At 49.6% G+C, this 26,846-nt stretch overlaps 1 protein-coding gene across 2 annotated transcripts; it reads left to right on the forward strand.

The window, feature by feature from the left end:
• Positions 1-310: 310 nt before the first annotated feature.
• Positions 311-25,510, forward strand: LOC309400432 (non-receptor tyrosine-protein kinase TNK1-like). 2 transcript variants are annotated; one of them, XM_081968920.1, is made up of 14 exons: positions 311-770; positions 10,114-10,299; positions 12,510-12,583; positions 14,934-15,128; positions 16,376-16,528; positions 17,565-17,833; positions 18,905-19,031; positions 20,057-20,203; positions 20,967-21,061; positions 21,534-21,761; positions 22,489-22,565; positions 22,658-23,007; positions 23,955-24,050; positions 24,826-25,510. In XM_081968920.1, the coding sequence occupies exons 2-14, from the start codon at positions 10,137-10,139 to the stop codon at positions 24,946-24,948; spliced, it is 2,097 nt and encodes a 698-aa protein (XP_081825046.1). In that variant the 5' UTR covers positions 311-770; positions 10,114-10,136; the 3' UTR covers positions 24,949-25,510. The 2 variants fall into 2 exon arrangements, with proteins under 2 accessions (XP_081825046.1, XP_081825047.1); XM_081968921.1 differs by having other exon boundaries at positions 314-770; positions 21,534-21,740.
• The last annotated feature ends 1,336 nt before the right edge of the window (positions 25,511-26,846 follow it).

Here is a 26,846-nt window from a genome sequence, read left to right on the forward strand (position 1 = left end):
TAGAGGTCATCTAGTCCAACCCTCCCTCACTCTCAAGCAGGAGTCCCTACCCCAAGAAGCCCCACATCCCAAAACCACCTCGAGGGGCAAATCTCCCCAATTCCCTTCCCCCCACCCCATCCCTCGCCCTTTCTGACCCAACCTTCTTCCCTTTCCCTACGTTCCGCGCTCCTGCGTGTCGTGTGGGGGGGGGGGTCTCCCCAAGCGCCCACCCAGCCCTCCCGCATCCTCTCCCCCGGCTTTCCGTAGCCCCCAGACCCGCGCAGCGCCATCCATCCATCCCCAACCAGACCCCAAAACAAACACGCCGGGCAAGAAGACCCTCGCAATCACACACAAAAGCAGACACACGAAAAGACACACAAAACGCACAAATCAAACACCCGCCGAGGCAGGTCCGGGGGTCTCCAGGTAGAGATAGAGACCCCCCGCGGGAGGGGGAGAAAGGGAGCTGGTGGCCAGCGGGGTTTTTCATTTTTCGCCCTCACCTGCCTGGCGCCTCACCTGTGCCACCCAGGTGGGAAGTGGCGGCGGCCCCCGGGCGCGCGGCTCGTCCCGACCCAACCCCGCCTCCGCCTCCTCCCACCTGGCGGCCAGGTGAGGCGCGGGGGAGGCGTGGGGAAGCCGCCCGCCTCCCTTGGCTGCCCGTCCAGGAAGGAAGGAAAGAAGGAAGGAAGGAAGGAAGGAAGGAAAGAAAGAAAGAGAGAGAGAGAAGAAAGCAGCGTCGGTTGCCACAACAGACGGAGCGAAGCTCTCTCCGCGGATCGCAGGTGAGGGGGGGGCAGAGAATGGGGGAGGGGGCAGAGAAGTCCCTCCAAAAGTTCCGAAGGGGGGGGGTCCTTTCTCGCTTTCTACGGCCAGGTGTGTGTCCTTCATTGCTTCCTTCCTTCCTTTTTTCTTTCTCTTCCTCCCTCCCTTCTTTCGTTCCTTCCTTTTCTTCCTTCCTTGTTTCTTTTTCTTCCTCCCTCCCTCCCTTCTATCGTTCCCTCCCTCCTTCCCTCCTTACTTCCCTTCTTTTTTCTTATTCCCCCCTTTCCTTCTTTCCCTTCTTTTTTCTTTATCTTTTTCTTCCTCCCTCCCTCCTTTATTTCGTTCCTTCCTTCCCTCCCTCTTCCTTCTTTCCCTCCTTTTTCTTTTTCTTATTCCCTCCCTCTCTCCTTCCTTCCTTTTCTTCCTTCCTTCCTTTTTTCTTTTTCTTGCTCCCTCCCTTCCTTTCCTCCTTCCCTCCTTCCCTCTTTCTTTCCTTTCCTTCCTTTTTTCTTTTTCTTACTCCCTCCCTCCTTTCTTTCGTTCCCTCCTTTTTCTTTTTCTTACTCCCTCCCTCTCTCCTCCCTTCCTTTTCTTCCTTCCTTCCTTTTTCTTTTTCTTTTTCTTTCTCCCTCCATTTGATCTCTAAATTTCTTAATTAAGAAATGAAATCTGGCCCGCTCAGCTTCTACGCTGTCTCTCTCCCACCCCCCCACCCCGCCCCCCCAGGAATTCTGCTCACCTTCCCTTCCCCTCCTGCCTCTCCCCCTTCCTCCCCCCCTCCCCGTTCTCCTTTGCCCTCCAGGACTTTTTCCACGCAGGGAAGAAAAAAACATTTTTTCCACCTCCCCACTTTGGAACTTTGGCTCACCTGGCGGGGCAGGTAATCATTAGAAGGGCCAAATAAAAGCCCTGTTTTGCAAGGGGAAGGAGACATTTCTTTCCCCCCCCGCCACCCCCCCCAGGTTCTTCCGTGGGTGACTCCAGCCTTGGCTCCGTGCCATCCCCCCCCAAGGCGCCTTCGGAGTTTGACACACACACAAACACACACCCTAACAACGCATTCCTTTAATTTCCCCTCTCCTAGGTTTGTAATATTTGCCTTTTCTCTGCCTCACTTCGGCCTGGGGGGCAAAAATGCACCCATTGTGCAGATGGAGACAACTGAGGCCGACCCGTGGAGAAGAAAGGAGGGTTCCAGATGGATCCCGGGGATCCATTTGGATCGGCGGCTGGTGAGGTCAGAGATCACTTTGAAGCGCTCCTCCCCCGCCCTGGAAAAATCCAACACTATTCGGCTTAGAAGACAGACCATAGAGTCCTCACCGGCTGGTCTCCTAGACAGGTCATCTTGATTTACGGCAGCTCGTTTAGTGACGGTTCGAAGTCACAAACGGCACTGGGGGGAAAATGGATTGGCGGTCTGCTTTTTCACCCTGCCGACCGTTGAGGCACCTCGGGGGTTAAAATTCAGGCGCTTGGCATCGAACTCGTATTTATGACGGTCGCAGTGTCCCCCGGGGATTCAGATGATCCCCTTTTGTGACCGTCAACGGGGGAGCAGGATTCGCTTAGTAACGCTGTTGCTAACTTCACCCCTGCAGTGATCCCATTAACGACGCGGTCAATGGGGCAAAATTCACGTCATAACTGTCTCGCTTCGTAAACGGAGGCTTCGGGCTCAGTTGCGGTCGTATGTCGAGGACTAGCTGTAGTCCAAGCCCTTGTTCAGGGTAGGACAATTTATACCATTTGGGTGAAAAGGTTGTCCAGTCTGGCTTTTTTTCCCAAAACCTCCAAGGCTGGAGCACTCACAGCTTCTGGTGGCAAGGAGTTTCCCTGGTTAATTCAATTAATCATTCTATAATTTTTAAAAATGATGCTTATTCAAAAGGTTGCCTGGTATTGAACTTGTGGAAAGGAGAGAGTCATTCTGTATAGATAGTCCTCGACTTACGGCCACAATTGAGACCCAACGTTTCTGTTGCTAAGTGAATTTTGCCCTGTTTTACGACCTTTCTTGCCACTGTCGTTAAGTGAATTGCTGCCATTGTTAAGTGAGTAACCCGGTTGTTAAGTGAATCTGGATTCCCCCTGGATTTTGCTTGTCAGACGGTCACAAAAGGAGACCATCATAAATGTGAGTCACTGTCTGAATTTTGATCGCATGACGTAAGTGTGAAAAACAGCCCTGAGCCCCTTTTTCAGTGTCATCATAACTTTGGTCACTAAACGAAATGTTTTAAGTCGAGGACCCCCTTGTACAGGTGCAGCCAAGAAAATCAGGAGTCAGTAGCTGGCCAAAGTTGTGCTCCTAGGCAGAAAAGGAGCTATGGGTAGTCCTCGTTTTACAACCAAAATTGGGACCCGAATTTTCATTCTTCACCAAGTTGGTTATTAAGTGAGTTGCCTCCAATTTTGCGGCCATTTTTGCCAGGCTCGTTAAGCAAAACACAACACAGGCACACCGTTGTAAAGTGAATCACCGTTAAGTGAGTCACACGGTCGTTAAACAAATCCGGTGTCCGTCCCCAACATCCCCCTACCCCATCGACCTGGCTTGTCAGAAGGTCTCAAAAGGGAATCATGTGACCCCGGGACGCGACGACCGTCGTAAATACGAGTCGGTTGGCCCCACGTCCGAATTCTGATCGCATGATTTTAGGGAAACGATAATGACCATTGTAAAGGCGAGGACTGGCTGTAAGTCGCTTTCTCCGGGGCTGTCGAAAACTTCGGTCGCTCAACGGATGGCTGTAAGTCGAGGACGGCCAGTTTCATGTGATTTTTTTCTGACCCTCCACGGTGGCAAGAATTCTCTTTTCATGTCCAGTTTGAACACCCCTTGCCCTTTTAAAATTTAAATGTAAAGGTAAACATTTTAAATGTTTCACGCTTTAAAATGGTTTTTAATGCTCTTTTTTTTCTGGGAGGGAGCGGTGCCTTCATTGCGAGAAATAAATAATTTCATTATTGAATAAAATTCAATAAATGAAATTAAATGGGTCGAGACGAGAAGGATCTGGTTTGAGAAAACCACCCAGGGGACAGTTTTTGTGAAAGGGAAAACGGAAGAGATGCAGGTGGATGAATGGAAGTCCAGCCATCTTAAAGCATGGTGGCTGGGGAATTCTGGGAGTCGAAGTCCAGATATATTAAACTATGGTGGCTGGGGAATTCTGGGAATTGGAGTCCAGACATCTTAAAACATGCCAGCTGGAGAATTCTGGGAGTTGAAGTCTAAATATATTAAACTATGGTGGCTGGGGAATTCTGGGAGTTGAAGTCCAGATTATATTAAAGCATGGTGGCTGGGGAATTCTGGGAGGCTCTCCCCCCCCCCCCAAGAGAATATCTGCAGCTCCAATTCTGGGAGCTGAAGTCCCCGATCTTGAGTGGGTCTTGCATGAACAGGGGGCTGGACTACATGTCCTTGAGTGAGCCCCAACTCTGATTCTCTGATGCGGATTACAGGAAATAAACGAAATCAGAGGCATCCAGAGGGTCCCCGTGGGAGGTGGGGGGTGTCTTATGCCTTCGGCCTCTCCTGCAGAGCCAAATCATCCGGGGGGGGGGGGTTTGACACATTAGCGGGATTAAATTCCTTTTCATTTGCAATTTGTGGCAATTTCTGGCAAAGGGGCGGTTGGGAGGGGGGGCAGAGGAATGGGAGAGGGCAGGGGGGGGTTTGCCCACTTGGCACACAGAGACACGTGGGTGGCTTGGGCTAAGGACCCCTGCCACGGGGGTGGGGGGTGGGGGGTGTATGTAAGGGGGTGCTGAGGGGGAGAGGGGCGATGGGCCGGTGCCAGATGCCAGGGCTATCAGGAGGAAGACCCCCCCACCCCTCTGGGGGCAGCCCTCCTCCTCATTCCTGCAAAAGAAATGGGGTTCTTTTAGCCGCCCCCAGCCCTGTGGGGAGAGAGATGGGGCAGCCCTCATCCCCCCCACTTATGAGAGAGGGTTGTTGGGCTGCTTTTCATACAGGAGCTCAAGGGGGGTGGGGGAACCTCTGGCGGCCCCTTCCCCTGCTCCTCTTTGCAAAGACAACCAAGCCCCTTGACCACCACCCCTCCCCAAACAAACCGGTGTCCAGTGTTAATAGGACCAAGTGACCCTGTTCCATGTTTGCTTGAGGCTGGGCCAACTTCACAGGGGAGGGGGCTCCCATGCAGGGAAATTAGGGGTGGGTGGGATAGATTCAGAAGGCTGGGTAAGGCGAGAAGGGGATAGGGTGAAAAAAAAGACAAGATGGTGGCCACAAGGCTTCTAAAAAGCCACATTATACCATATTGTGTGTATGTATGTATGTATACAATACAATGCAATACAATAGTAGAGTTGGAAGGGACCTTGGAGGTCTTCTAGTCCAACCCCCTGCCTAGGCAGGAAACCCTATACCGTTTCAGACAAATGGCTATCCAACATCTTCTTAAAGACTTCCAGTGTTGGGGCATTCACAACTTCTGGAGGAAAGTTGTTCCACTGATTAATTTGTTCTCACTGTCAGGAAATTTCTCCTCAGTTCTAAGTTGCTTCTCTCCTTGATTAGTTTCCACCCATTGCTTCTTGTTCTACCCTCAGGTGCTTTGGAGAATAGTTTGACTCCCTCTTCTTTGTGGCAACCCCTGAGATATTGGAACACTGCTATCATGTCTCCCCTTGTCCTTCTTTCTATTAAACTAGACATACCCAGTTCCTGCAACCGTTCTTCATATGTTTTAGTCTCCAGTCCCCTAATCATCTTTGTTGCTCTTCTCTGCACTCTTTCTAGAGTCTCCACATCTTTTCTACATCGTGGTGACCAAAACTGAATGCCTTATTCCAAGTGTGGCCTTACCAAGTCCGTATAAAGTGGCATTAACCCTTCACGTGATCTTGATTCCATCCCTCTGTTGATGCAGCCTAGAACTGTCTTGGCTTTTTTGGCAGCCGCTGCACACGGCTGGCTCATATTTAAATGGTTGTCCACTAGGACTCCAAGATCCCTTTCACAGTTACTACTACTGAGCAAGGTACCACCTATACTGTCCCTGTGCATTCCGTTTTTGTTGCCTAAATGTAGAACCTTACTCTTTTCACCATTGAATTTCATTTTATTAGATAGTGCCCAATGTTCAAGTTTGTCAAGATCCTTCTGTATCTTCAGCCTGTCTTCTGGAGTGTTGGCTATTCCTGCCAGCTTGGTGTCATCTGCAAATTTGGTGAATTCCCCATTTATTCCCTCGTCCAAATCATTGATGAAGATGTTGAAGAGTACTGGGCCCAAAACAGAGCCTTGGGGGACTCCACTGCATACCTCCCTCCATGTAGATGCAGTTCCATTGAGGACTACACGTTGAGTGCGGTTGGTCAGCCAGTTACGAATCCATCTGGTGGTGATGCTGTCTAACCCACATTCTTCTACTTTATCTAGTAGTAGGTTATGGTCTACCTTATCGAATGCCTTCCTGAAGTCCAAGTAAACTATATCGACGGCATTCCTCTGGTCCACTAATTTTGTCCCTTTGTCAAAGAATGCAATAAGATTAGTCTGGCACGATCTGTTTTTGACAAACCCATGTTGGCTTTGGGCTATTACTTTGTTTACTTCTAGGTGTTAGCTAATTCGTTGCTTGATTATCTTTTCCAGAATCTTTCCTGGTATTGAGGTCAGGCTAATAGGTCTGTAATTTCCTGGATCTATTTCCCCCCCTTTTTTGAAGATGGGAACCACATCAGCTCTTTTCCAGTCCTCTGGTAGTTCCCCGGTGCTCCAGGATCTCTGAAAGATATAATTCAGTGGTTCTGAGATCTCGTCTGCCAGTTCCTTCAGAACCCTGGTGTGTAATATATGTATATACGCGTTTGTGTGTGTGTGTTTACTTACAATATGATGTAGAATAGAGTAGAATAGAATAGAATAGAATAGATAGATGATAGATAGATAGATAGATAGATAGATAGATAGATGATAGATAGATAGATAGATAGATAGATAGATAGATAAAGAGAGATGATAGATAGATAGATAGAGAGACAGACAGACAGACAGACAAAGATGATAGCTATAGATAGATAGATAGATAGATAGATAGATAGATAGATAGATAGATAGATAGATAGATGGATGGATGATATATAGATAGATAGAGAGCGGGGACGTGCGGTCATTGGAGGCAGGGGAGGCAGAGCCTCACCTCTCATCATGAAATAATAATATATAATAATAATATCCACAAGGGAGTTTCATATATATAAGAGGAAGAGGAGGGAGGAGGAGGAGCGCACGCGGGGCAGTGCCAGCTGGGCAACCGGCGGAGGCAGGAGGGTTCTCGGAAGCGGCAATAACCTTCCTGCCTCCGCTGTACTTTGCGCGCTCCTCGCGACTGCAATAGATGTCCAGAAGTGGCAGGGGCTTGATGACGTCGCCGCAGCTGCCATGCGCGGATGGACGGAGGTAGCGAGAGTGGCGTCGAGGCAGTCCGGCGGACGAGCGACCGAGGATCAGGCTGCCTGATCCTCCATCGCTCGCTCGCTCGCTCTTTCGTCTGCCCGGACTCCTCAGCGCCACTGGTTACTTCCGTCCGGCTGCGCCCAGCAGCGATGTCAGCGACATCATCAAGACGAAGTGGCTTGGAGGCGAAGTGCTTTTCAGTGCTTTTCTGTGCGTCTGGCATTTAGGTAGATAGCCGGATGTCCTAAACGCCAGACGCACAGAAAAGCAGCTGCTGTTGGGGATCACGGAACGCGAGCCGGCGAAGCGCGCTCAGGAAGGTGGGGAATGGGATCACGTGTGCTTGAGGCTGAGGCAGCCTCAGGCTCCAGCACACGTGGTCCCATTCCCCGCCTTCCTGATGACATCACCAGCCTCACCAGCCGTAAACCTCACCGCACGTCACTGATTAGAGAGAGAGAGAGAGAGATGATAGCTAGATATATAGATAAATAGATAGAGATAGATAGATTGATAGAGAGAGATGATAGATAGATAGATAGATAGATAGATAGATAGATAGATAGATAGACAGACAGACAGACAGACAGACAGACAGACAGACACACACACACACACACACACACACACACACAAACACCAAATTCCACATTACAAAAAAGATGTGGAGACTTTGGGAAAAGTGCAGAGAAGAGCAACTAAGAGGATCAAAGACCTGAAGACTAAACATATGAAGAACAATTGCAAGATTTGGGTTTGTCCAGTCTAAAGAAAAGAAAAATTGGATATGAATATTGAATGATACCCGTGAAGGGAAGGCTAGAAATCCTTTTGGATTATATATAAAGGTCAATAATAATAATAACAATTTTAAAAAAAGAACTAAATTATACACAGTTAAGTTTTGATTATTAGAGGGAAAATGTTATGATATAGGATATAGACAAATAAAGAAAGGATAATAATAATAATCTATATATATGTATGGGTATAATATAAGAAAATCGGATGTAAATTGCAAACAGCGATTTGGAAAGGAGGATTAGAAAACTCTGTTATTAAATATTATGGAAGTTTAGCTAGAATAGGATATAAGGATTTAATGTTAATGGAGGATTTTATAAATAAGTAAATGAAATGCCAGTATGTGGTTATGTATTACATTTTGCTATATTTTATGATGAAGGACGTTTAAACAATCATAGTCAAATAAAAGTGGAGGTATGATGATGGTGATATGTATAAACATTTGAGTTAAGATACTAGAGTTAATATGAATTATACTTGATGACGGTAGAAGAGATGCACAAAAACCTTTTGTAACCAACTGATACACTTTCTACAGGATGTAAAGAAGGAGGATTTTTATGTTTGTTTTGAAAATTAAAAATAAATAAAAAAGTTTTTTGGGGAAAAAAAAGAAAAATTAGGGGTGAGATGATAGCAATCTTCCAGTATTTAAGGGGCTGCCCCAAAGAAGAAGGGGGTCAATTTATTCTCCAAAGCCCCCAGAAGGCAGATCAAGAAGCAACGGAGGGAAACTGATCAAGGGGAAACTTCCTAACAGTGAGGGCAATTGACCAGTGGAACTCCTTGCCACTGGAGGTTGTGGGTGCTTTCATCACTGGAGGTTTTCAAGAAGAGACTGGACAGCTATTTGACTGGGATGGTGTAGGTTCTCCTGCTTGAGCAGGGGGTTGGACTAGAAGACCTCCAAGGTCCCTTCCAACACTATTATTCTGTTAAAAAAGAGACAGGGGCTCGAGGGGGGAGCGTTTTGACTTTTTTTTATCCCCCCCATCCCCTCTGATGCCCCTTCCCCAGCAATCCCCTTTGCACTGGCATTTCCACTTTGGCTGGCTAGCATTATCTAGAGGAGATGTTTATTTATTTCTTAGACTTAGAACCTTAGACTTGTCCCCCCCTCGGGGATGACAAGTGGTTTCCTGGACTGAAAATAAAAATAACACACTCTGGAAATTTTTTCAAACTGTGAGGGCAAATTTACGGCAAGTTTCTAATGAAGGCATGGCGATGGAAGATATAATTCCTCACAGATACCAGCTAAGGAATCTAATAGAATGGAATAGAATTCAGAACAGAAGAGAATAGAATTCAGGATAGGATAGGATAGGATAGGATAGGATAGGATAGGATAGGATAGGATAGGATAGGATAGGATAGGATAGGAGAATTAGAATAAAGAATAGAATAGAAATAGATAGGATAGAATAGAATAGAATAGAATAGAATAGAATAGAATAGAATAGAATAAGATATAGAACAGAACAAAATAGAAATAGAATAGAATAATTAGAATAAAGAATAGAACAGAATAGAATAGAGAATTAGAATAGAATAGGGAATATAATAGAATAGAACACAGAATACAAATATAGAATACAGAATGCAGAATAGAACAGAATATAATATTATCCCTTTATTTATTTATCAACACAAATACAACACACACACATATATAATATAATATATAGAGAATAGAACAGAATAGAAAATAAAACACAGAACAGAATAGGACATAGGATACAGAAAATTGAAAATTGAAATAGAGAACAGAACCCAACACAACACAAAACTATTTAGCCAAGTTAGGTTGCCCACAGAAGGGATTTATCTCTGCTTGCAGTGCATCTGCAAAACCACAGAGAAAGTCGCCATAATAGTTTTCACTTGGCCAATCTGTGGGCTGACCACAGATCTACTAAAAGAAAGAGAGAGAAAAAGATCACTCTAGCCAGCGAGCCAAGCTGCATGCCTAGCAGGAGAAGTCTGGAAACTGATAGAAATCAGTGAATCTGACCTGGGCAACAACTTCTCGACTCCCTTTTGAGCACTGCTCCCGCAAATGTGGCTGCTGCTTTCACCCCCCTAATATGAGGTTTGTCTATTTCTTCCCCCCACCCCTGTAGTCCCCCCCACCCCCGCCCCCCCGATGGCGCCAGACGACGGGACTGAATGGCTGCTGCAGCTGCTGAGCGAAATCCAACTGGAGCAGTTTTACACCCGGATCCGGGATGAGCTTCACGTCACCCGCCCCAGCCATTTCGACTACGTCAAGCCCCCCGACCTGGACCGCATCGGCATGGGGCGCCCAGGTGAGGCCGGGAGCGCGGGGTCGTGGATGCGGGGTAGTGCGAGGTAACTCTGCTCAGAGCTGGCGCCTCTCGCAAGACTTCCCAAGTTTCTAGTCCTCATGAGGTGCGGGGTACAAAAGGAGGATGAGATAGGAATTCAAAATTGGGCCTATGTTTAAAATAAAGAAACATAGCAGTAGTCCTCAATTTAGGACCCCAATTTATGTTGCTAAACGAGGCGATTGTTAAGTGAGTTTTTGTCCCGTTTGACGACATTTCTGGCCACCGTCATTAAGCGAGTCACTGCAGTGGTTAAGCTAGTCACACGGTTGTTCAGTGAATCCGGCTTCCCCGTGGACGGTTGCAAAAGGGGATCGTGTGATCCCAGGACGCTGCAACGGTCATAAATATGAGTCAGTTGCCAAGCATCCAAATTTTGCAAAGGTCATAAGTGTGAAAAGTGGTGATAGATAGATAGATAGATAGATAGATAGATAGATAGATAGATAGATAGATAGATAGATAGATATAGAGAGAATGATCAATAGATAGATAGAAAAGATGATAGATAGATAGATAGATAGATAGATAGATAGATAGATAGATAAGTAGATGATAGATAGATAGATAGATAGATAGATAGATAGATAGATAGATAGATAGATAGATAGATAGACAGAGATAGATAGATAGATGATAGATAGATAGATAGATATAGAGAGAATGATCGATTGATAGATAGACAGAAAAGATGATGGATAAATGATAGATAGATAGATAGATAGATAGAGATAGATAGATAGATAGATAGATAGATAAGTAGATGATAGATAGATAGATAGATAGATAGATAGATAGATAGATAGATAGACAGAGATAGATAGATAGATGATCGATAGATAGATAGATATAGAGAGAATGATCGATTGATAGATAGACAGAAAAGATGATGGATAAATGATAGATAGATAGATAGATAGATAGATAGATAGATAGATAGATAGATAGATAGATGATAGATAGAGATAGATAGATAGATAGATAGATAGATGATAGATAGAGATAGATAGATAGATAGATAGATAGATAGATAGATAGATAGATAGATAGATATAGAGAGAGAGAATGATCAATTGATAGGCAGAAAAGATGATAGATAGATAGATAGATAGATAGATAGATAGATAGATAGATAGATAGATAGATGATAGATAGAGATAGATAGATAGATAGATAGATAGATAGATAGATAGATAGATAGATAGATAGATAGATGATAGATAGAGATAGATAGATAGATAGATAGAGAGAGAGAGAGAGAGAGAGAGAGAGAGAATGATCAATTGATAGACAGAAAAGATGATAGATAGATAGATAGATAGATAGATAGATAGATAGATAGATAGATAGATGATAATAGATAGATAGATGATAATAGATATGGAGAGAAAGAGAGAGAGAGAGAGAAAGATGGTAGACAGAGATAGATAGATAGATAGATAGATAGATAGATAGATAGATAGATAGATAGATAGATCACCTTTTTCAGTGCCATTGTAATCTGTGAACGGTTGCTAAACAGTGGCAAGTCGAAGGATGCCTGTAACGGAGGAGTCTGCTCAGAGATGCCATCTCTCACAAGTTTCTAGTCCTCATGAGCACCAGAGAGAAAAATCTGGGGAAGGTGCCTGGTATATAATACAGGATGATACAGGGGCTCAAAAGGGACAAGTGTCTATTTATATTGAATATGTAAAGGTCTCCCCTTTCTGATAATTTCTCCCCCCCCTTTTGTTTGGCCCCTTTTAAGACTTGTAGACTTCAACTCCCAGAATTCCTCAGCCAGCAGAGATTTACCCAGAATTCAGCATGGATGGGACAAGAAGAAAGATAAATAGACAACTTTATCGTGTTTTTTTTTTCTTAGTTTCTTAATCATAGATGGTGGGAATACGGCAGTAGATGTAATATATCTTCACTTCAGTAGAGTGGAGGCAAAATGGCTGCTGGGGGAATTCTGGGAACCGTAGTCCACAAGTCTTAAAGGGGCCACATTTGGCCTATAGAAAGGAATATTATATGGGAATCATTTCCAAGAGATCACGAAGCCCCCCCCACTTAAGTCACCCATCGAGGCAAAGGGGTCTTACCTGCAACCGTGATTCGGGTTTGAATTCGGGTTTCCCCCGGACTGAGGCATCGTCCCGCCGCTCAGTGTTTTTATCTTCCAGGTCAGCGGCGGCTCGAAGAGGCCTTGAAACGCCGGAAGGGTCAAAGCCAGCGCCCCAAGTCCTGGGTCTATAAGGTGAGTGGTGGGACCCTCCCTCGAAGGGACAGGCCGGGGAGGGCTTCGCAAAATACGTCCCCCTCCTGGGATTTCTGCAGCCTTGGGAATCCAGCTGTTCTCGTGGGGTGGATTTGGAGAGGTGAAAGACAGGTGGGTTTATTTGGGGAGGGGGGCGGAGGTGATTCCCCCACTTGACAAGAGAGGAGGATCTTTGTAGCGCGGGGGTTGAACTGTGGGGTCCTGGGTGGAGGTTTTTTTGCGGACGTTTTGTGACCCAAGTAGGGAACCTCATCAGTGCTAGAAGGAAGAGGGGTTTATGGGGAGGAGGAGAAGGAGGAGAAAAAGGAGAACTGTGGGGTCCTTGGTGCTGTCTGAGCTTGGTAGTTTTCTTGCAGACGTTTCATGACCCATTTAGGGAACATCATCAGTGCTAGAAGGAAGAGGGGTTTATGGGGAGGAGGAGAAGGAGGAGAAAGAGGAGGAGAACTGTGGGGTCCTTGGTGCTGTCTGAGCTTGGTAGTTTTCTTGTAGACGTTTCATGACCCATTTAGGGAACATCATCAGTGTTAGAAGGGAATAGGGTTTATGGAGAGGAGGAGGAGGAGGAGGAGGAGGAGGAAGAGGACTATGGGGTCCTAGGTGGTCTCTGAGCTTGGCTATTTTCTTGCAAACCTTTCACGACCCAACTATGGAACAACACCAGTGCTACAAAAACACCCACCCCTTTCCCTTCTAGCACTGATGCTGTTCCCTACTCGGGTCACGAGACGTCTGCGAGAAAACAACCCATCTCAGCCAGCCCAGGCAACCCCCTGCCCCTCCCGTCACCCCGTCACCCAACTGGAGCCGACCGTGGCACTCACAACAGTGAGTTGGCCCAGCCCCGTAGACTTTGCCATTTGAGCCGTGACCTCATGGCATGCTGGCGGCAGACACGGCACTGGCATGTCCTTCCTTGCCTCCAAGACCTTCCGCCAACCGTCGCCTGCTGCCCCTGGAGGGCACCGAAACACGCTGAGCTGGCTCCCCTTGCCCGCTTGGCGACGGAAATATGCCCTTCCTGGCTGCGGTTTGGGAGGAAGTTTAGAACGTGCTAATTAAACGTTGTGTGTTATTGTTTTTGTGGTTGTTGCAGGTTGTTTTACAGCCAGCAGATGTTCAGGGCCTTTTAGATCCACCTCTGGAGTCCTCCCCAAAACCCCTAAGAGGGGCAGATGTGCTTCTTTGATGTGTTAAATAAAAGGCCTCGTTGTGGGACGGAAGCAATATTTTTATTTATTATAGTCAGACAGATGTTCAGATTTTATTATATTTTTGTTCGCTTCTCCGGTCCTTCCTCAAACCCCGTAAGATAGACAGATGTGGCTGTTGGGTGGTGTGGAGGAGGGAAGCTCTGTTATTATGGTGGGTTGCAAAGTCAGCCAGATGTTCAAACTGGATTTGGCCTCTTTACCCACCTTCCCAAAGATAGGCAGATGTGGCTGCTGGGTGGTCTTTAAGGAGGGAAAACTATTATTACGGTTATTTGCAAAGTCAGCCAGATGTTCAAACTGGATCCGACCTGTATCCACCTCTCCAGTCCTTCCCAAACCCCCTAAGATAGACAGATGTGGCTGTTGGATGGTGTTGAGGAGGGAAGGCCTGTTATTAAAGTTGGTTGCAAAGTTAGCCAGATGTTGAGACTGGCTTTGCATTTTTGTTCACCTCTCCAGTCTTTCCCCAAACCCCTAAGACAGGCAGATGTGGCTGTTTTGTGGTGTTAAGAGTGGAAAGTATATTATTACGGTTGGTAGCAAAGCCAGCCAGATGTTCAAACTGGATTCGGCCTGTTTACCAACCTTCCCAAGCCCCTAAGATAGACAGATGTGGCTGTTTCATGGTGTTAAGAAGGGAAAGCAGTGGGTTACACAATCAGCCAGATGTTGAGATTGGATTTGGCCTTTTTTTTTTTAATCCACTTGCTCCCACTTTTCGGGAAAACCACACCACAGCGAACACTGGGTGTGCTTAACAACCGTGATGTTTCACTTAACGACCGTGGGGGTGTTTCGCTTTATGACTGCGGCGTTCGCTTAACGACAGCTGCCCCAAACATCGTAAAATGACACGAACGATCTCTTTTACAACTGTTAGGATTGACGACCGTGAGGGACAGGCTCTGTGATGGTCGTAACTCGAGGACGCTCTGTGTTGTGCTGTTGCTTTTCGACTCTTGTTAGTGACGTTTTCCTGCCTCTCCTCAGCGGCCCCCAGCTGTCGCGACTTGGGCACTTAGAGCGCCTGTATTCTCCCGCGGGCAGCTGCTTCGTGGCATCCTGATGGGCACCGATGCCCTTTCTCTCTCTCTCTCTCCCTTTGCCCCTGCCAGATGTTCACAGGGGTGCGAAGCCCCGAAAGCGAAGAGACCCCCAACTCCCAGCCCCCGGTCCCTCCCCGGCTGGACACGGACGCCTCCCTCAAGTGTCTGATCAGCGAGTGGGACCTCCGCATCTGCGAGCGGCTGGGTGACGGATGCTTCGGGGTGGTACATCGTGCCGAGTGGCACGCGCCCGGCGGCGCCTTGGTAAGCGCCCGGCCTTTGGCCCATCCGCTGCTAAGCTTTCTTGGCCTGCGCCTGGCTGAACTAGGCGCCCGTGTCATTACAGGCAGTCCTCGACTTACAATGGTTCTCTTAGTGGCCATTCAAAGTCACAACGGCGCTGATAAGTGACTTACGACTGTTTCTCACACTTACGACCGTGGCAAGCAACCCTATGAGCAAAATTCAGACGGTTGGCTACTAACCCCTCCTTATGACTGCTGGAATGTCCCGGGGTCACACGATCCTCTTTTTACGATCTTCGGACAAAGCCGGATTCACTTAACGACCGTGTGATTCGTTTAACCTTTGCAGTGATTCCCTTAACAACCGAAGAAAGGTCGTAAAAGGGGGGGAAATTTGCTTCCCAAATGTCTCACTTAGCGTCAGAAATTTAGGCCTTCGTTGCTGTCGTAAGTCGAGGATCGTCTGTAAAATGCAAACTGGGTTCAACTTGGCCAAAGAGACAGTCCTTTGCCACTGTTCCCATTACCGGCAGTCTCTGACTTACGACCGTTCAAACTGACCATGGCAAGGAAAGTGATTTACGACATCCTCAGACTTACGACCCTCGCTGCATTACCAACTGTTCGGCCACCAAAATTCAGGCGCTTGGCAACCGGCATGTATCTACGACGGTTTGCTTGAAGCTGTGTTCGTTTAACGACCACATGACTCACTTAACAACTGCAGGGATTCTCTGAACTGCCGTATGGAGAAAAATGGTCGAACTGAGCCAGACGCTCTTAATAACCGTCTGGCTCAGCAATGGAAATTCTCATTCCAGCTGCGGTCGTAAGTCGAGGACTGTCTGTCCTGGGTGGGGGGGGAGGGGAAGCTGCAGTTTGTCAGGGAACATATTCTGCATCCCAGCCCCCCCCCCAGCCCCCCGCCCCCAGGAGAAGGGCCTTCCCTCTATTTCCGAAAGGCTTCTGTAGATCAGAATAGCTAGGAATATCGAGAGAAGGAAAGGACACCACCAGGTGATCCAGTGCTGAGCCATTAATGGTTTTTAAAGAAAATCAGGGTCCAATTGGCCAACGGAGATCTCTCAGCCCACCAGAATCACCAGTTCTTGTGCCACAGTCGTATTTCACACACGTTGCCCTTTCTAGAACTTTCCGCATATAAAGGGGAAAGGACACCAAGAGGTGTTCCCTTAATTTAACTCTGGCATCCCCGAGACAGGTCTCGTCCGGCCGGTAGCCAACTGTCTTTTTGCCTCCTCCCAGATCCCGGTGGCCGCAAAGACGCTGCGTTCAGATGTCTCCTCCGACCCGGGGGCCCTGATTGACTTCCTCAATGAGGTCAACGCCATGTGCTGCCTGGATCACCCCCATCTCCTCCGCCTCCACGGCGTGGTTCTTACCCAGCCCCTCAAGATGGTAAGAGGGACCCCCCCACAATGACTCGCCTGCAGAGGAGGATGGGAGAAGCATTTGTCTGGAATGGCGTAGGCAGGATCTCCTTGCTTGAACAGGGGGTTGGGCTAGATGGCCTCCAAGGTCTCTTCCAACTCTATTATTCTGTTATTCTGGGGTTGGATTAGATGACCTCTAAGGTCCCTTCCAATGTTATTCTGTTATTCTGAGGAGGGGGTTGGGCTAGATGACCTCCAGGGTCTCTTCCAACTCTATTATTCTGTTATTCTGGGGTTGGATTAGATGACCTCTAAGGTCCCTTCCAATGTTATTCTGTTATTCTGAGTAGGGGGTTGGACTAGATGACCACCAAGGTCCCTTCCAACTCTGCTATTCTGTTATTCTGAGCAGGGGTTTGGGCTAGATGACCTCCAGGGTCCCTTCCAACTCTAATTATTCGGTAAGGGTCTCCTTCTTGAGCAGGGGGCTGGACTAGATGACCTCTGAGGTCACCTCCAACTCTGTTATTCTGAGCAGTGGGTTGGGCTAGATGACCTCCAAGGTCCCTTCCAACTCTGTTATTCTGAGGAAGCGGTTAGATTAAATTACCTCTGAGGTCCCTTCCATCTGTTATTCTGAGGAGCGGGTTGGACTAGATGACCTATAAAGCCCCTTCCAACTCTATTAATCTGTTATTCTGAGCAGGGGGTTGGGCTAGATGACCTCCAAGGTCCCTTCCAACTCTGTTATTCTGAGGAAGCGTTTGGACTAGATGACCTCCGAGGCCCCTTCCAATGTTATTCTGTTATTCCAAGGAGAGGGTTAGAGTAGATGACCTTTAAGGCCCCTTCCAACTCTGCTATTCTGTTATTCTGATTAGGGGGTTGGACTAGATGACCTTTAGGCTATTTTTCAACACTGTTATTCTGTTAGATTTCCCTGAGTGAGTGGTGGTGGTTGAAGATCAGGAAGGTCTGAAGATTTGCCGAGTCATTTGGGGGTTCAGAAGACGGGGACGATGGATGCGTGGGAGCCACGGTTGAGCCCTTTCTCTTGGCAGGTGACGGAATTGGCCGCGCTGGGCTCGCTCTACGACCGACTCCAGCCGCCCTTCCCTCTGCACCAGCTCTGGAGCTACGCCGTGCAGGTGGCGGGGGCCATGGCTTACCTGGAGTCCAAGCTCTTCGTCCACCGGGATCTGGCTGCCCGCAACATCCTCCTCGTCTCCGAGGACCACGCCAAGATTGGCGATTTCGGCCTGATGCGCCCGCTGTCCAGCAAGAGTGACCGCTACGTCATGTCCGCCCACCGGCGCATCCCGTTCGCCTGGTAAGGCTCCCCAAAGTGGGGGAGGGTTTCACTGCCTCTTTCCCCTGTCACCTGGGGCGGCTGCTGAACCCTCAGCGGTCATGAGGACTAGCGCCTTGCCATGTGCTGTCGAGACCTGAACGAAGGAATGTGCCACGTCAAGATTTAAGGGAGAGGTCTGGGGTGGGTGGGGTGAACATTTGGGGTGTCTCCGAGCACCCCGAAGGATCCCTGAGCAGAGAAATGCTCCGATCATCCTCTTACTGACCCCTTTTGCAAATCGTGGTTGGTTTGTGCTTAAGATCGAATCTCGGCTTGCAAATTCCCTTCTGATTTCTGTTCCTCCTGATGTATATTTCAAGCTGTACGAAAGATTGGTGGTTTAGGCAAGCAGTCCTCGATTTACGACCACAATTGAGCCCGAAGGTTATGTCGCGATACCTGTACTCAAAATTGTTTTTGCTTTGCACAGGTTGCTTTTGGAAGGTGAGGGGAGCCGCATGTCAACTCCTAAAGTTGCCATGATGAGGAAAAGGGGGGGGGGAGCGCATTCCATGCATAGTTTCGGCTAGAGTTCCCTTAACAACCACCTGACTAGCTTAACCACTGCGGCGATTCACTTAACAACGGTGTCAAGAAAGGTTGCAAAACGGGGCAAAAACTGACTTGGCTCTCTCCCTCGGCAATAGAAACTGGGGTCTCGATTGTGGTCGTAAGTCGAGGACTCCTTCGCCTAACGACCAGGCCACTCCTTTGAACCCCCGCAAGGATTCGCTTTAAAAATGGGTCATGAAAATGGAGCAAAAGTCCCTGAAGAAACATCTCGCTTAGCAACATATATTGGGGGGGGGCTCCGTTTTGGTCGTAAGTCGAGGACTGGCCGAATCATCCTGCAGAAGGGTTGGGGCGGAGAATTTGATGGCGCCTTTTTGAATTTTGCTCTTCTGCGCTTTGCCCATTTTATTTTGCCTCGGCGCTGTTAACCTCCCCCCACTTCTGCCCTCCCCAGGTAAGCTGCGGGTGGGGCCGCCCCCCCCAAGCCCCACCAGGTAACTGACACCCACCCACCCCTCCTTCTTGCTGCCCCTCCAGGTGCGCCCCCGAGAGTCTGCGCCTGGGCATCTTCACCAGCGCCTCGGACGTCTGGATGTTCGGGGTGACCCTTTGGGAGATGTTTTCCTACTGCGAGGAGCCCTGGGTGGGCTTGACGGGAAGGCAGGTGAGGCCAAGAGGGGTTGGACTAGATGATCTCCAAGGTCCCTTCCAGCTCTGCTCATCTGCAATCTGGTGGTGGTAGGGTCGGGCAGCTGCGGGGCCAGAATGGCTCAGAGGCAGTGTGCTTTCCGGTAGGGTGCTGAGGGGGAGCGGAGATGCTTTGCCAGGGAGGGCAAAAAAGTCAAGATGGCGGCCAGGCCAAGGGGGCATTACAATAAATTGTTGGTTGTTTTTTTTCCAGGCATAAAAATGGGCAAAGGTTTGATGATCTAGAGGCAGTTTGGTTCAGTGATTGAGGCGTCAGGCTAGAAACCAGGAGACTGGGAGTTCTAGTCCCACCTTAGGCATGTAAGCAGTTGGGTGACTTTAGTCCAATCACTGGGAGACAGTGAGTTCTAGTCCCACTTTAGGCATAAAAGGGACTGGGTGACTTTAGTCCAATCACTGGGAGACTGGGAGTTCTAGTCCCACTTTAGGCATAAAAGGGACTGGGTGACTTTGGGCCAATCACCAGGAGACAGTGAATTATAGTCCTATGTTAGGCATGTAAGCGGCTGGGTGACTTTAGTCCAATCACCGGGAGACAGTGAATTATAGTCCTATGTTAGGCATGTAAGCGGCTGGGTGACTTTAGTCCAATCACCGGGAGACAGTGAATTATAGTCCTATGTTAGGCATGTAAGTGGCTGGGTGACTTTGGGCCACTCACCAGGAGACGGGGAGTTCTAGTCCTGACCTTAGGCCTGAAAGCCATCTGAACGACGGTGGGCCAATCTCTAGGAGATGGTGAGTTCTAGCGCATGAAAGCTGGGTGCCCAATCCACCTCGCAGGGTTGTCGTGGAGGGGGGAAAATAGGCGAAGGAAGGAATATTAGGCGTCTTCACGGCCTTTTTTATCAAAACAACGAAGGCAGCATAAATTATTTCTCTTCCAAATTAAAAAGGGACTTTTGATGCAGTTTTTTCTGCGCCTCCATCCTCCAAGTGGAGGTTTGCTTTCCCCTTCCTGACCCCCGTCCCTCCCCACAGATCATGATCAAAATTGACCGGGAAGGGGGGCGCTTGGAAAGGACGGAAGATTGCCCAAGGACCATCTACGCCCTGGCGCTGAAATGCTGGGCTCACAACCCGGAAGAGAGGCCCAAATTCCGGGAAATCATCCACCTGTTGCAGGAGGTGAGAGGAAAGCCTGCTTCACACAACACCTGGGATGGGTCAGGGCCAGGGGGGGAGAAGGCCATCCTGGTGCCCGGAATATCTAGATTCCTCTCTGGCCAGCAACTGGCCAGGTTGGGACTGCTGGGTAGGTGGCATCAGCCAATTTAGGGCAGGGCCCCTTTAAGACTCATGGACTTCAACTCCCAGAATTCCAAAGCGAGCTGAGGGATTCTGGGAGTTGAAGTCCACAAATCTTAAAGAGGCCATGTTTGGAGACTTTAAAGTATGAAGATATGTGGACTTCAACTCCCAGAATTCCACAGCGAGCTGGAGAATGCTGGGAGTTGAAGTCCACAAATCTTAAAGGGGCCATGTTTGGAGTCCCTTTAGAGTATATAGATATGAGGACTTCAACTCCCAGGATTCTTAGCAGTGCCCATTAACTACTTCTGCTATGAACTCTGGGAAGTGAAGTCCACACATCCGGAAGGCAGGGAGTTTGCCAGACCCCCAGTCACATGATCAAAATTCAGATGCCTGGCCACTGATTCATATTTATGACGGTCGCAGCAATCCGGTGTCACGTTTCTGACAAGTACAGTCAATGGGGACGTCAGATTTGCTTAACAACCGTGGCTTTTATTTAACGACGGCTGGGGTTCATTTAACAAGAGTGGCAAGAAAGGTTGCCAGAACCTCACTTCATGGCCATCTCGCTTAGCGACGGGGATGTTGCCCTCTCACATCTTTTTTCACCACGCCGTGTCTCTTTTGAACGCAGCTCCGTCCCAGAGAGATGACGGCCAGTCGTGGGTTTGGGGAGCCCGGCTGGCTGAGGCTGGAAGCAAACGACCCGGTCACTATTATCGAAGGCGGGTGAGTGAGGATGCCGGGACCCTATTTTTTGCGGGGGAGGGAAGGGGAAGGGGTCTGCTCCCCTTCTGCCCCTTCCCCAATTGCACAACCAACCTATCCCGTCAGCGCCATCCTGCTTTTTCGAGTTTCTAGTCCTCAATATCCAATTTCTCTTCTTTCCTCTGTTCCTACAGTTGTTTGGAGGGCAGGGATCCGTGAGGTCATCTAGGCCAACCCCCTTCCTGCTAATCTCTTATCTATCTAGCATCAAATTTCTAGTAATCTTGGTTTATTTCTTTGTCCATGACTCTTAGCTGAGATGTTGCAAGTTGTAAAAAACGCCACCAATTCCCTCTCGTCCAAAACTTTCCCCGGCTTTCTAGGTTGATGGGAGGTGTAGTCCGAGATGTTGAAAACTGAGGGTCCCAAAAACCCCAACGGGGACTTCTGGGGGTGTATTCCTCTCATCCCCCCTCCTTTCTCGCCCCTCCAGCCCCGAATCCTCCACCTGGCGAGGACAGAACAAGCGAACGCTCAAAGTGGGCATCTTCCCCTCTTCCGTTGTGGCAGCCGCCGAGGAAGGAGCGCCCCCTGTTGGAGCACCGCGGATCAGCCACCCCATCCGAAGCTCCTTCCTTCACCTGAGTCACGGGGATATCGACCCTGAGAGAGGATGGGGGTCTCCGGATCACAAGGAGGAGTACGTCAGAGATGGGGTGGGGTGGGTACACACACAAACACACATACAGAGAAATACACACACAAACACACACACACTAAAATTGGAAAAAAAATGTCTTAGGATCCCTGCAGAGCAAATATCCAATATTTGGGGATATCCTGCCACCCAGTGGCCAGCAGTGGTATTGCATTTTCTGTCCAAGCTGCAGCAAGTAGGGCTAACACCACCCCAGCGAGGTGGGGAGCCCAGAAAGGGGAGGAACGATGCAACCGTCATAAATATGAGTCGGTTGCCATGCGCCCGAATTTTGATCCCATGACCGCAGAGATGCTGCCACAGTCATATGTGTGAGGACTGGTCATAAATTACTTTCTTTGTGCCATTCTAACTTCGAACCACCATAAGTGCGAGGACTGGTCATAAGTCACTTTGTCCGTGCCGTTCTAACTTTGAATGGTCATAAGTGCAAGGACTGGTTGTAAGTCAGTTTCTCTGTGCCATTCTAACTTTGAATGCGAGGACTGGTTTTGAGTCAATTTCTCCGTGTTGTTCTAACTTTGAATGGTCATAAGTGCGAGGACCAGTTGTAAGTCACTTTGTGCGTGCCATTCTAACTTCAAACAGTCGTAAATCCGAGAACCGGTTAGATGTCACTTTCTCCCTGCCATCGTAACTTTGGGGGCTAAACAAATTGGTTGCAAGGCGAGGACTGCTGATAATCGGCCGTCACTAAACGGAACGTTGCTGTTTTTCTCCTTTCTCCTAGGAAAAAAACGAAGCCGCGTGGGGGGAATCTCGGCCCCCAGAGTCCCAGCAAGAACAAGCAGCTGCTGCAGCTGGCCCGTGAGTCTCCCCCTCCCCTTCATGGCGGGTTGGGGGGGTCTTCCACCCACCCCCCTTTATTAACCTCCCCCCCGCACTGCCGCCCCCTCTAGGCCTCTCCAAGAGCCTGGAGTCCATTTCCGAGTGGTCCCTCCTGCGTCACAAGCCGAAGTTCCCCCCTTTCCGGATGGAGGGACCCAGCCGGGGGGCCCAGCGCCGCTTCAGCGACCTCCCTCCCCCGCTCCCGTCGCCCCCCCAGCCGGAGAGCCGCAGCCCCAAGCCCGCCACCCGCATCCCGAACCCGGCACTGCCTTCCTGGGCGCTGCCCAAGGCGGAAGCCACGGGGGCCAAAGAGAAGGACCAGCGGGGGGTCCGTCCGGGGGGACCCAAAGGCGCCGGGGGGCCACTCCCTCCCGGCGGGCAGAGGCTGACCATGGGCGAGATCGAGAAGAAGATCAAGGAGGTAAGATGCCCGCGGCTTCAACGGGGGCACCCCGAGGGCATCCATCTGGGCCTTGACCTCCGCATCTGGATGTGGGCTGCCTGTGGGGGGCATTTTCCCCAGGGTTAGGGGGCCAGGGAGGGATCGGAGGCGGACTGAACAGCTTCCAATAAGATTCCCACGAAGGGAAAAGAGACCACCAGGAGATGTTCGCCGAGCGGACCTCAGAAAGACCTGTGGGAAAAGCCCTTGGAAAAATTCCTTACTGGTGGTCCTCAAATTACAATGGTTCATTTAGTGACCGTTCGAAGTTACAACGGTGCGGTGAAAGCCCCATATCACCGGTTCTTGCACTTATGACCGCCGCAGCATCCCGCTAGTGACATGATCCAAATTCAGACAAACTTGTACTTATGACAGTTGTGGTGTCCCGGGGGGGGGGGAGGGGAGGGGGGCTCATGTGATCCCTTTTTGTGACCTTCCGACGAGCAAAGTCGCTGGGGAAGCCACTGCTTCGCTTAACGACCGTGTTGCTCATTTTTTAACAACTGCCACGTTTCGCTTAACTGCGGGCCCGAAAGGCGATGAAACGAGGCGAAACACCCTTTGCCGCGGTCTCGATTAGCGGCGGGAGTGGTTGGCCTCGATTCCGGTCGTAAGTTCAAGGACCACCCGTATGAAAGGGATTCTTTCTTCGAATGTATCCAATTTCATCCTCAGTGGGCTTTCCCAAAATCCGCCTGGGAGGGAAGCTCATCCTGCTGAACTCTCTCCCGGTGGAGATGGGTTTTGTAGTCCCAGAGAAGTGGCATCAGAAGGACTAGCCCAGCGTTGAAGGAGGAGGAGGCCCCTGGGCCCACGGTGGGCAGCCCCTTCCCCATTTGGCAACCCTTCTTCTTCTGAGAGCCCCCTCCCCAAAAGCGAAGGGGACCCTCGGCTGAGGCTGCCCCTTGTGCCCCCCCCTGCAGGTGGAGGAGAGGGTCCACGGGGTGACCACGGAAGAGTGCCTGGAGGCCCTGAGGATGAACGCCTGGGATCTCCCCAAAACCATCCAGCTGCTGAAGGTGGGCTCCTTGTGGGGTCGGCTGGGAGGGGGTTTTGGGGAGGGGGGGTCCTTCCATGCCCAGCGGTGGCTTATGGGAGCCTCAGGAGGGGAGGAGGGAGGCGTGGCACCCTGGATTGGATTGGGGTCCTTCTTTATATCATCCTTTCTTTCCTTCGTCCCTTCCTTCTTTCTTCCCTCTTCCTTCCTTCCACTATCCATCCCTTCCTTTCTGGCCTTTATCCCTCCCCCCTTCCTTCCTTTTTTCCTTCCTTCCTCTTGCTTTCCTTCCTTTGTCCCTGTCTCCCTTCCAATCTTCTTTTCCTTTCCTTTCCCCCATCTTCCCTTTTCCTTCCTTTCCTCTCATTTTCTTTCCCTCTTCCTCTTCATTCCTTCTTCTGTTTCTTTCTCCCTCCCTCCCAACTTGTTTTCCTTTCTTCCCTCCCTTTTCTCCCTCCCTTCCGCCTTCCTTCGTCTCTTCTTCCTTTCCTTTATTTCCTTCCTCCCTTCTTCCCGTTTCCTTCCCTCTCCTCATCCCTTCCTTTCTTCCCCTTTTCATTCCTTCCTTCCCTCCCCTCCGTTTCCTTCCATCCTCTCCTTCCTTCCCTCTCCTTATACTTTCCTTTCTTTCCCTTTCCCTTCCTTCCCTCCCTCTACTTTCCTTCTATTCCTTCCTCCCTCCATTTTCCTTCCATCCTCTCCTTCCTTGCCTCTCCTTATCCCTTCCTCCCTCCCTCTTTCCCTCCCTCCTTTTTCTCTCCTTATCCCTCCCTTCCTTCCTTCTCTCCCTCCCATAGGTCAACCAGCTCTTCAACCTGAGTTCTCTCTCGTGGGACGAATGTCGTCGTATCCTGGAGAAACACCGCTGGAACCTGGCCATGGCCTCCCGCTACGTCCTCAGCCGGGGGCTCCGGACCTGAGCAGGCCCCTTGGGAGGGCAGAGAGGGCCCAGGTGGTCTAGGATCCTCCCCCAGGCCTTCCCCAGCCTCCTCCAAGGACTCCTGGCCAATTGTCCAGCCACTTACGACGACGGCCGCACGGAGGGGGCAGCCCAGACCCAAGCCAGCCAGCCCCCTCCTCTTCCTTTTGGCCAGAGAGAACCGAAGACCGTGGTCCAGTTGACCAGCCTGGGGACGCAGCCCTCCTCTGAACCTCAGGACACAAGGTGCTAGTCCTCTTTGAGGAGGGACACCTCAACAGGGCTGCCCCGTTGTCACAAATGGGCTCCTTCTTCCAAGGATCTGCAGTTTTCCTTATTTATAAGCACGGCTAGCTGGGACTGTTTAGGTTTTATTTTTCCCTGCGTGGACGCTCGCTGTATTTGGGGACAGGAAGAATGGGGAGGGGGGAGGCCTAGCCCCCCTCACCAAATGCCCAGGTGCCTAAAGGGGTGAGGGGGGCAGCGGGCCAAAGCGGTGCCTTTCGGGGTCTCTTTTTTTATGTAAATAGGGGTTACGGGACAATAAAGGTGAGCTGCGGTTAGTCTCCTCTTGGATTGCCTCTGCAGGAGGAAGGGGACAAGGAAGAGGGGGAAGAAGAATGGGAAGAGGGGAAAAGGAGGAAGAGGTGAAGAGGAGGAGGAAGGGAAGAGTGGAGGAGGAGGGAGAAGTGGGAAGAGTAGAGGAAGAGAAGGATGCAGGGAAGAGGAGGAAGGAAAGAGGAAGAAAGGAAGAGGAAAAGAGGCAGGGAGGAGGGGAAAAGGAAGGAAGAGGTGAGAAAGAGGAGGGGAACAGTGGGAAAGGAGGAAGAGGGGAGGAGGAAGGGAAATGGAAGAGAAGAAATGGCAGGGGGAAGGAGGGACAAGTGGGAAGAGTAGAGGAAAAGGAGGAAGAGGGGAGGAAGGGAAGAGTGGGGAGAGGAGGGGGAAAGGCAGACTCAGGGAAGAGGAAAAGAGGCAGGGAGGAGGGGAAGAGGTGAGGAGGAGGAGGAGGAGAACATTGGGAAGAGGGGGAAAGGAGGAAGAAGGGAAGGGGAAGAGTGAAGGAAGGGAAGAAGGGAAGTGGCAGGGGAGGAGGAGGAAGGGAGAAGTGGAAAGAGGAGAGGAAAGAGGAAGAAAGAAAGAAAAGGCAGGGAGGAGGAGGGGGAAGAAGGAGGAAGAGGAGGGGACCGCAGAGAGGAAGACTCACTCCTAAGGTTCTTCCTCTTCTGGCTTTAACAGCTAGTCCTCGACTTAGGACCATTCATTTAATGACCGTTTGAAATAATGACGCAGTGAAAAAAGTAAACTTTATGACCGGTCCTCGCACATACGTTACCAGTGATGTTCTGATGACATGAAGAGGGTTTATTATATTTTCCAGAGTTTTCCAATGCTTCTGGAGCTGTTTTCCCCGTGGAAATTTTCCCCTGCGGAATCCTTTCCCAAGTTCTTAACTTTGTTGAAATCAGCCCTTTGGACTAGATGACCTCCAAGGGCCCTTCCAGCTCTGTTACTATTCGGTTATTCAGAAACTGTGGGAGCTTCACCCCTGGAAGCTTTCAAGAAGAGACTGAACTGCCATTGGTCAGAAATAGTGTAGGCTCTCCTGCTTGGGCAGGGGGTTGGACTAGATGACCTCCAAGGTCCCTTCCAACGCTGTTAAATATAACGTGGTCACTCTCACCCAAAGTTCCGGCCACTTCAAGCCCCTCCATCACTTCTACGTTAGTAACAATTAGACACAGTATTTGATAATGCTTGACTTATGACCACAGTGGAGTCCCGCATTTCTGTCGCTAAGTGAAACATTGGCGAAACCCGTTTCGCCCCATCTTACATCCTTTCCTTTCACCATTGTTAAGTGAATCACTCCAGATGTTCCATTAGCCACACGGTTGT

The sequence above is a fragment of the Natrix helvetica genome (genome assembly GCF_964273705.1).
Source record: "Natrix helvetica genome assembly, chromosome: W".
Classification (NCBI taxonomy): Eukaryota; Metazoa; Chordata; class Lepidosauria; order Squamata; family Natricidae; genus Natrix; species Natrix helvetica.

What these genes read in the sequence shown, in the direction of transcription:
- LOC309400432 (XM_081968920.1), top strand. Translation starts at nt 10,137, where the DNA reads ATGGCGCCAGACGACGGGACTGAATGGCTGCTGCAGCTGCTGAGCGAA. An exon ending in TACGTCAGAGATGGGGTGGG is followed by an intron (nt 21,762 to 22,488) that starts GTGGGTACACAC and finishes CCTTTCTCCTAG; the next exon opens with GAAAAAAACGAAGCCGCGTG. An exon ending in TCGAGAAGAAGATCAAGGAG is followed by an intron (nt 23,008 to 23,954) that starts GTAAGATGCCCG and finishes CCCCCCCTGCAG; the next exon opens with GTGGAGGAGAGGGTCCACGG.